The 10,295-nt window shown below is 45.4% G+C and overlaps 1 protein-coding gene across 1 annotated transcript; it reads right to left on the bottom strand.

Moving 5' to 3' along the window:
- Positions 1-4,809: 4,809 nt before the first annotated feature.
- LOC123940013 (proline-rich protein 23B-like) lies at positions 4,810-5,658 on the bottom strand. The gene has a single exon (XM_046002265.1). The coding sequence runs from the start codon at positions 5,656-5,658 to the stop codon at positions 4,810-4,812; it is 849 nt and encodes a 282-aa protein (XP_045858221.1).
- Between the last annotated feature and the right edge of the window lie 4,637 nt (positions 5,659-10,295).

Raw genomic sequence — 10,295 nt, 5'->3', positions numbered from 1 at the left:
TCGCCAAACTGTGGAAAGAACCAAGATGCCCTTCAACGGACGAATGGATAAGGAAGATGTGGTCCATATACACGATGGAGTATTATGCCTCCATCAGAAAGGATGAATACCCAACTTTTGTAGCAACATGGACGGGACTGGAAGAAATTATGCTGAGCGAAATAAGTCAAGCAGAGAGAGTCAAGTATCATATGGTCTCACTTATTTGTGGAGCATAACAAATAACATGGAGGACATGGGGAGATGGAGAGGAGAGGGAGTTGAGGGAAACTGGAAGGGGAGATGAACCATGAGAGACTATGGACTCTGAAAAACAACCAGACGGTTTTGAAAGGGCGGGGGGTGGGGGGTGGGAGGTTGAGGAACTAGGTGGTGGGTAATAGGGAGGGCACGTACTGCATGGAGCACTGGGTGTGATGCCAAAACAATGAACACTGTTATGCTGTAAATAAACAAATAAAAACAAAAACAAACAAACAAACAAAAACCACAATAAGATACCACCTCACAGGCAAACCATAAGAGACTATGGACTCTGAAAAACAACCTGAGGGTTTTGAAAAGGCAAGGGTGGGAGGTTGGGGGAACCAGGTGGTGGGTAATAGGGAGGGCACGTATTGCATGGAGCACTGGGTGTTGTGTAAAAACAATGAATACTGTTATGCTGAAAAAATAAATTAATTAATTAAAAAAAAGATACCACCTCACACCAGTCAGAATGGCTAAAATTAACAACTCAGGAAATGACATATGCTGGCGAGGATGCGGAGAAAGGGGAACCCTCCTACACTGTTGGTGGGAATGCAAGCTGGTGCAGCTACTCTGGAAGACAGTATGGATGTTCCTCAAAATGTTGAAAATAGAGCTACCCTACGACCCTGCAATTGCACTACAAGTTATTTATCCAAAGGACACAAAAATACAGATTTGAAGGGATACATACACCGCAATGTTTATAGCAGCGTTTTCAACAATAGCTAAATTATGGAAAAAGCCCAGATGTCCATTAACTGATGAATGGATAAAGATGTCAGGAATATAAAGGAATATTACCCACCCATCAAGAAGAATGAAATCCTGCCATCTGCAACAATGTGGATAGAGCTAGAGTGTATTATGCTGACTGAAACAAGTCAGTCAGAGAAAGATAAATAACATATGATTTCACTCATATGTGGAATTTAAGAAGCAAAGCTGATGAACATAGGGGTAAGCAAAAAAAAGAGGGAGGCAAATCATAGGAGACTCAAGTATAGAAAACAAACTGAGGGTTGCTGGAGGGGTGGTGGGTGGGAGATGGGCTGATGGGTATAAAAGAGGGCGAGTGTTGTGATGAGACCTGGGTGTTGTATGTAAGTGATGAATCAGTAAATTCTACTTCTGAAATCATTATTATCCTATATGTTAACTAACTAGAATTTAAATAAAAATTTGAAAAGACAAAACAGAAAAACCCAAAATGTGTCCCCAAAACGAGACTTTTTACCCAGAAGGAAATCAATCTCAATAGCTTCCAAATAATTAGAGGTTTTATACCTGAGGAAATGGAATTATTGGGCTAATTGATACATAATTTAAAATAAGAATGCCTAAATTCTTCTAGAGATAAAGGATGAGATATCCATTAAATAAGAAGTTTCTATGACAATGATTAAAAGTTGTGAAATAAGGGCAGGTAGATATTTTAAAAAACAAGCAATTAGAAGTCTTGAAAAGGAAAAATGCAGTATTTGAAATATACACTGTCTTATAAAGAACCTAAACTGAATTTTGAAAATAGAAAAGGACAGACTCAGTGAATTGTATGAGAGAAAGTGGGTTATCATAAAGGCCACAAAAACAGAATATAGATATTAGATGGGAGGGTAAGAGCATTGATTAAGCAGCATCACCATTTATCCATTAGAAGTTCCAGATATTGGAGAGGGATTCAATGGTCCGAGAGATACTGACTCATCCTTTTCTGAGATTTTTTTTTTAACATTTTATTTGACAGAGAGAGAGATCACAAGTAGGCAGAGAGGCAGGCAGAGAGAGAGAGGAGGAAGCAGACTGCCTGCTGAGCAGAGGGCCCGATGCGGGGCTCCATCCCAGCACCCTGGGATCATGACCTGAGCTGAAGGCAGAGGCTTTAACCCACTGAGCCCCCCAGGCGCCCCCTGAGATTTTTTTTTTAAAGTTAGTTCTGCAGATTTAAAAAGCTCATTGAGTTGCAGCAAGCAAAATTTCACCCACTAAACACATCACATTGACACTGTAGTGTATCAAGGTCAAGAAAAATAGTAAATTGTAAACAGAACCCCTGCAAAGGAATGGCAGTACAAACGACAGAAAGCTTCTCAATTTTGACAATAAATGACAACGCACATAATAGAGCTGTATCTTTTTTTTTTAAAGATTTTATTTGTTAGAGGGAGAGACAGAGAGAGAGTGAGCATGTACAAGCAGGGGGTAGTAGCAGGCAGTGGAAGTAGTAGGCTCCCTGCCGAGCAAGAGCCCAATGTGGGGCTTGGTCCCAGGACCACAGGATCAGGACCTGAGCTGAAGGCAGACGCTTAACTGACTGAGCCACCTAGGCGCCCCTAGAGCAATATCTTTAAGGTAGAAAGAAAGTATAGGCATTATATTATTTTATTATTTTTTTAAAGTAGCCTTCATGCCCAGTGTGGAGCCCATCGGGGCATGGAGCTCAACATGGGGCTTAAACTCACAACCCTGAGATCAAGACCCAAGATAAGATCAAGAGTCCGTAGCCCAACTGACTGAGCCACTCAGGTGTCTCTAATTATTTTAGAATTCCATCTCTCAGTAGAATATTATAGAAGTTTGAGGGTGTAACTGGAATATTTGCAGACATGCGACACTAAGCTTTACACACAGGCCACAACTGAAAGAATTTTAAAGAGCATACTTGGTAAGGAGAAAGACGAGAATGGAATGAAGGAGTAGAATGCGAGAACGGAAAGTGAAGCAAAAACACTGGCAAAGCATGCTGGCAAATCTAAATAATAATTATTAATGTTCAACAGAACAAATGAGCATCTTGTTGACATTAGCTTTATCATGAATAATTTATTTCATTCTGAGGCAAATATGGCAAAATATATTTTAAAATTAGAAATTGTGCATATATGGTTGTATGTAAAAACAAAACAAAGCTAAAAAGGAAAGAAGAACCCAAGGTAGAACTAGAATTGTATCAAATAATGTGGAATAGCAGAAAGGCAAAGATACTCCGTTTTTAGGAGGTGCACATCACCACATTAATAGATTAAAAAAGGAAGTACAAAAGTCATCTATGTATACAGAAAAGTCTGCATTAAAATTTAACATTAAAAACCCTTAAAGTGACCCAGCAGTTACTCCCTTTTCCTTTCTACTTTCTCAAGTCCACAGGAGGACATCCAGTTTTTAAGATCCCTGAAGCCCCAAGCCTGGTCCCATTTGCTCTGTTGGCAGGTTTCTGTATGTATCCAGTGACCCAAAGTTTCCATGCAGCTGTATTATGTATAGCTGCCAACATTTACAATAAATTGAGAAAGTCTTTGTAGTCAGTCCAAATAGACAAAACAGAAGTCCAAGATTATTTCATGATTAGAAAGACTCAAAACTAACCTCTTCAACAAGATAAGGGCTATCTACCAACCATGTGCGCGCGCACACACACACACCTACACATCATGCTTTATGGGAGAATTCAGAAGCACTTGCATTAATACAAGGCACAAGATAGGGATGCCTGCAACAACCAAACTGTTCAACCTGGAATTGGAGTAGTATCCAATAAAAAAATCAAGGACATAAACTGAGGTTTATAGAATGGAGGTGGGTAGGAGGAGGGGTGACTGGGTGATGGGTAATGAGATCACCACTTGGGGTGAGCACTGGGTGTTATACACAACTAATCAATCATTGAACACTGTAACAAAAAATTATGATGTACTATATGTTGGCTAACTAAACAATGAAAAATAAAAAATAAATTAAAAAATAAGAAAACATAAAATGTAAGAGGCTAGTCAAAAAAAGAGGCAATATTCTCATTATTTTGGTCATATTATTCTTTTTATTAGTTAAGCAAGATAATTTACAGATAAGGCATTAAATAAATTATTTTTCTGGATACCAGAACAACATAACGAATCATTTCTATATGCCAGTAATAATGTACAAAATATATTCAGGATCTTAGAACTATCAAAACATAGAGTCTTTAGAATTAGAAACTTTTCCAGCACTGGAGAATTTTATTAAAAATCTATTAGAAGAAAATCATGCAAAAGAGTTGGTTCTTTTGAAAAAAATCCCCCAACCCAGCAGTATTAGTTAAACCATTTGGTAACCTCATTAAGAAAAGGAGGGCACATGATCATCGCTCCTCATTCTGTGTTTGTGTTGTATGCAACAAACATTTGTCCCCGTATACCTATTTGTTAGATTCGCCAAAAAGCACCTACAGCCACCAAAAAGTCAAAATGGCAAGGTGGTCATAAACTAGCAGGGACACTAGGGGCAAAACCCAGTAAGAAAACATTTTTTTCAAAGTAATGTCTAATTTTGGAGGAAGAGGTGCAATGGTAGGGTGCTGGGGAAAGGTTGGGTCTTCAGAAAGAAGTGCGAAGCTGGGGAGAATGGAGCTACTTAAGCGTAACCTCAAGAGAAAACGACCTAAGCAGCGTTTCGCATTTCTGGAAGCACACCGTATTTCCAGCCGCATTTCGTTGCTGAGGTGATTTCTTTTCAGATGTTTGGGTTCGCCATGGATCCAAAATTTTGCAGCGCAGCTTGCATCGAAAGAGCATCCGTCGGTTATTCATGCTTGGTGATTCTTGCCGGTTGTGCACTGTACACACGGCGGCTCCTGGAAGCCTCTCCTAAGGGGCCCGCTGGGTGGCAAGGGATTGTGGGAGCAGTTCCTTCCCGGAACAGGCGCCTCCGGGCCTTGCGAGAGGGACCCGGAAGGCGCTGGGGGCGCGCGTGGGGACCTGGGCTCGGAGAGGGCGGTAGAGGTTGGAGTGGCGAGTTGGGCAAGGGCTCCAGAAGGTGGGCGTCCAGGCTGAAGTAGCGGAGAGGAGAGCGTCTCTCTGGACTAGGGGTGGGGGCCCAAGGCCAGGCACCCGGTGTGGGGCCCTGCGGGTGGGGGCTGGCCACCCTGGCAGCGCGGGGACGGAGCCCAGGGACGGAGCCCGCTGCAGGGTCCATCCGAGGCGGCAGGAACTCGCGGTCGGCGTCTTCCTCGCGGGCTTCTTCTTGGGCGGCCACCCCTGGGCCAGAAACGCAGAAGAGGCTCCGCTCGACGGCGACGTCGTGCTCGGGCGCGCTCGGGAAGGCGCCGGGTTCCAGGCCGGCAGGCGAGTGGCCCTGCCCTCCGGAGCGCAGGAGAGCCTCGGGGACCAGCACGAGCGTGAGCTCTCCGACGGTCACTTGCAGGGCCGACGTCGGCTCGGGCTCGACCAGCAGGTCGACGTCGTCCAGGAGCAGCTGCAGGGCACAGCCGGTGGCCAGGACCACCACGGAGGTGAGCGTGTCCGCGGCCGGGGGCCCTTCCAGGCCCGCGGGCTCCTGGGTTCGGCGGCGCTTGGCCGGGCGGGGTCCTCCGGGCGGCGGCCCCCCGCAGGGCTCGGGGTAGGCGCGGGGGCTGCGGGGCCGGCTGCCCATCACCTGCACGGCGCTGCGGGCGGCGCCCTCGGGGCTGGCGGCGGGTGTGAGGGACCGGGTCCTGCGCGCGGTGACAGGTCTCGACGGCAGGTGAGGCGGCGGGGGCGGCGGGACGCGGTACCGGGCGACGCAGAGAGAGTGCCTGCAGTTCTGGGGGCGCCTCCTGGGGCCGGAGTCCTGGGGTTCTGGTGGCGCAGGGCGCGGCCCGCGGCCTTCGAATCCCAGGTTCCCCACACGGGCCGATCTGCGCGGCTATTTCAAGGGACGCCGGCGGAACCGAAGTCGCAAAATGTCACGCTAGGCTCCGCCCCCCCGGCTCCGCCCCGTCGAGAGCGCGGTGCCTGCAGCCCTAGAGCTGAGGCTGCGGTCAAGGAAGTACTTCTGTGGGCTTCTGGGAGGCAGAGCAAAGGTGCCACTTTAGGGCTTGGCTTCCGGTGTGATGTCGGCCTTCCTTGACTTGTCCTCACGGGAGGACGACCTTAATCGGAAAAGTGCGTTTCGATTCCCACCCGTGGAAAACTGCCCCGAGAGGGAGCTGTAAGGCCCCTCTCCTCGAAGCCCCGCCCCGGAAATGACCTGAGTTTTTCTTTGGGTTGAAGAGCGGGAAGAGTGTTTGGAAGTTGTAAACCACTGTCCGCAGCTTTCAGAGGCGGCGAAGGGGAATGAGATTGGGATTGAGTGCGTTAATCGCTGGCCCTGCAAGGTCGGTTTATTACCGTGCTGTGTACATACCTGTTTCGTATTGTAGTAATTATTATACTATCATCAGCAGTAAGCGTTTAGTTAGTTCGACCTAAAACCCAGTCATACAGTATATCTATCTTAACCCAAGTGACAGATGATGAAAACGTCATGCAGAGAGTTAATCGGTTTGCTCAGAAGCCCGGAGCTCGCAGAACTGGGTTCAACATGACAAGGCCCACCTACGAAGATGGTGTCTGCGTCTTAATCTGAGTGTCAGTTTGAAGGCGCTTTTGCGTGCTGTATTGTGGCTGCAAAGGGAAGGTGTGGCTCAGCCCGTTACCTAGTATTATTGGGAAGAAACATCCAACACTGATTTTGGAATAAGAATACTCCTAATATGCTCACAGAGGACAACGGAACATTTCCTTCCACCCCTGTGCCTTAACCACGTGATTGCTCACTTTATACCATTTATAAAATAGTATATTTATATTTTCATTTTTAGGGCTGCATAACATCCCTTTGTACGGAATTACATTTAAACCAGACTTCTCTCTCTTTTTTTCTATTTTACTTTTTTAAAAAATATTAACATATAATGTATTATTAGCTCCAGGGATACAGGTCTGTGAATCGTCAGGCTTACAGACTTCCTGGCACTCATCATAGCACATTCCCTCTCCAGTGTCCATAACCCAACCACCCTCTCCCTACCCCCCTTACGCCAGCAACCCTCAGTTTGTTTTGTGAGATTAAGAGTTTCTTATAGTTTATAAACCAGACCTCTCTTAATGGACATTTAAGCTAGTGGTTTGTGACTTATCAGCATTGCCATTCCCTGGCAAATTTGTGAAAAAGGCAGATGCTAACAACAACAACAAAAATGCAGTTGCTTTCTCCCAGCCTAGAATCACTGAATCAGAATTCCCGGAGCGTGGGGCCTCAGAATTCTCTGTAAGCACCTACAGCAAATTTTGTTTTACACTGAAGTTTAAGATCGCTGACTTTGTTTTCATTAGCGGTTGAGAGGTTTGGGAGGTTCAGGTAGCAGGGTGGTTATGCCTGCAGTCAGGGTCCTGATTGCTGGTGATCAAGTTGTGAAGAAAACTCAACCTTCCAGGGCTACATTCAGCGTTTTTCCTGGTGCAACTGGCCGGCATCTGCTCTTATAGCTGGGTTTCCGGTGTTCCCCGCTGGGCTTGTTGGGGAGGGGGGGAGATTCCCGTGAGTTGGTGTGACCAAGGGTGAGCACTCTCTGCTTGGACTGGAGAGCATTCTGCTGCAGGGGAGGAGGAGGGGAGAGTGCGGGCTACCTGGAGACTGCAGTCCCTGAAGGGTGAAGGTGAAAGCTCTTGCAACCTACTCAGAGGGTTGCAGATGATAGGAGCAACAGCTTTGCTGCTGGTGTTCAGGCAGAAGATAGTGATAGTGGTGCAGGAGGTGAGGGAGTGGGGATGGGGAAGGAGCTTGCAGAAACCACTGCTTTGGCCCTTGAAATTTCCAGGCTCATGGAATAATGGGAGTTTCACTTAGGAGACTGAAAGTGGACGTGCCCTGGTGTAATGGACAGATGGATGAGTCTAAAGGTAGCCAGGACAAAGGGAGGGCTTTGGAACTGCTGGCCTACCCAGTGGAGCAAGGTCGTACCACTTGGCGTCTGCTGCTCACTTGACTTAAGCAGTTCTACTCTGGAGCTCATCATTGTCCTGGGTCCTGTGAATCCTCACCGCGAACTCCCCTTCCAAGGGAGTATGGTCCTGCCCTGAAAGAGAAGCAGTTAGCAGGGGTCCTGAAATAGATGCACCCGATTTCGTCTTCTGGTCATCCACTTTCTACTTTGGTCATTTCACCTTCTCTGAGCCTCAGTTTCCTTACGTGTAAAAGGGAGAGTGCCATCTACGCACCGGCTGGTTGTGAGTTAATGTATGTCAAATGTTGTCGGAACATAGTAAGTCCTCATAAATAGTAGCTGTTTACTGTTTCTTATGTTTACAATCTGTCTCTCCCACGTGACAATATGCTGTTCCCAGCATCTTGAAGAGCACTTGGCGTGTAGCAGCATTGAGTGAATGGTAAAAAAACATTGTCATCCTCATCATCATGATCATCATCCTACAAGGGAGTCTGACCTGTTAGTACTCTTCCGGGCATTTTTATGACAGCATGTCTATATGGTTTAGGAATGGCTTGCTGGACACTGGGTCAGGTCATCAGTCTTTCATCCTGCCTGTCTTTTATTTTTTTAAGATTTTATTCATTTATTTGACAGACAGAGATCACAAGTAGGCAGAGAGGCAGGCAGAGAGAGAGGAGGAAGCAGGCTCCCCGCTGAGCAGAGAGCCAGACGCGGGGCTCCATCCCAGGACCCTGAGACCATGACCCAAGCGGAAGGCAGAGGCCCCAACCCACTGAGCCACTCAGGCACGGATCCTGCCTGTCTTGAGTTTCCTGCAAGAGTTCCCAGGGACTGTCAGGGCCACTCACTGGGTTTCCTTGGTGTCAATCAATCCTGCGTAACCAGTCATCACTAAATGCTTGAACCACTGTTAGGGCGGAATTAGCAACTGTAGCTTCAGGTTCTGGGCAGCACACAGGTTGGCAGCAGACATGTCATTTTGAAAGAAAGAAGTGGAGGTACCTTGGGTACTGGAAGTTAGGTACAAGGTGGATGTCAGTGAGTGGGACTCAAGAGTTTCCTCAGCATTGGGCATCAGAGCACTCTACCCCTTCTTTGCTTGATTGGAGACTGTGAGGCCCAGGCCCTGTGCTCCTGGTCCTGGCGCTCTTGGCATCAGTTGTTAGGTCATCTCCTAGAATGCACAATTGGCTTTAAACAAATTTTATTTACATAAATAGTAATACCTGAATACATTTTCAAAAAAAATTTTTTTTTGAACAGTCTAGGTCTCCCTTCTATTCTCCATCAACCCCCAATTCAGGATTGAGGTAGTAAGGTACTTTCTTTGTATTTCTTTGTTTCCTTCCTGGAATGGCAAACTATTGTGGATATTTTTCTGTTAGAGCCTCTTGCTACTTGGTATTGTTATCTTCAAAGTACATGATCTCTTCTGTCTTTTAGGAAGAGCTCTTTTCAGCATGCAATACTTGTGTCTGTATCTTGTTTGGAAATTTTGGATAAATACAAGAAAAAGCAACTTCAAATATCTCTTGTACAGCAACTCCTTTTTCTTTGCCTGAAGAAGAATGACTATAGTGGCCCATTCACTTTCTGCTTATCTCATAGTAATTCCGGAATATCTTTATTTCTTGAACACATCATTGAGGAGTGAATGGCATTATACAATTACTGAAGCTATTACAATGATTAGATATGATCATGGCCTATGTTGTCATAAAATCATTAATACCTTACTATTTTAAGAATGCCAAAATTGACAGTAAAGTAGTTATTTGGGTATTTGGTCTTTTAAAGGCTGAGGCTAAATTGCAGTTATTTTTTAAAATTTATTTTATTTTTTTATAAACATAAAATGTATTTTTAGCCCCGGGGTACAGATCTGTGAATCGCTAGGTTTACACATTTCACAGCACTCACCATAGCACATAACCCTCCATGCCATTATTTTTTTTAACCAAATGCTCAGGTTTCTCTAAGTGAACACCAATGATTTGTCTCTGTGGGTGTTTATAATTTTAAAATTAATTAGTTATTTAATTTTAAGGTTTATTTATTTATTTATTTGAGAGAGAGAGAGAGCATGCCTGCTCCCAAATAAGGGGAATGGTGGAGGGAAAGAATCTCCTGCAGACTCTCCAGCTGAACCTGCTGGTCAGGGGGGCTCCATTTCAAGACCCATGAGATCATGGCCTGAGCTGAAGTCATCAGTCCCCTGCTCAACTGACTGAGTCCCCCAGGTGCCTCTTATTTATTTTATTTTGAAAAAAATTTAGGGTACAAATGGCCTTTATTGTTTGCAAAGGGAAGTGGAAGC

Source organism: Meles meles, chromosome 4, assembly GCF_922984935.1.
Source record: "Meles meles chromosome 4, mMelMel3.1 paternal haplotype, whole genome shotgun sequence".
In the NCBI taxonomy this organism is placed as follows: domain Eukaryota; kingdom Metazoa; phylum Chordata; class Mammalia; order Carnivora; family Mustelidae; genus Meles; species Meles meles.
This window is presented reverse-complemented; position numbering and strand designations above follow the sequence as displayed.

What these genes read in the sequence shown, in the direction of transcription:
- LOC123940013 (XM_046002265.1), bottom strand. Translation starts at nt 5,658, where the DNA reads ATGGGCAGCCGGCCCCGCAGCCCCCGCGCCTACCCCGAGCCCTGCGGG.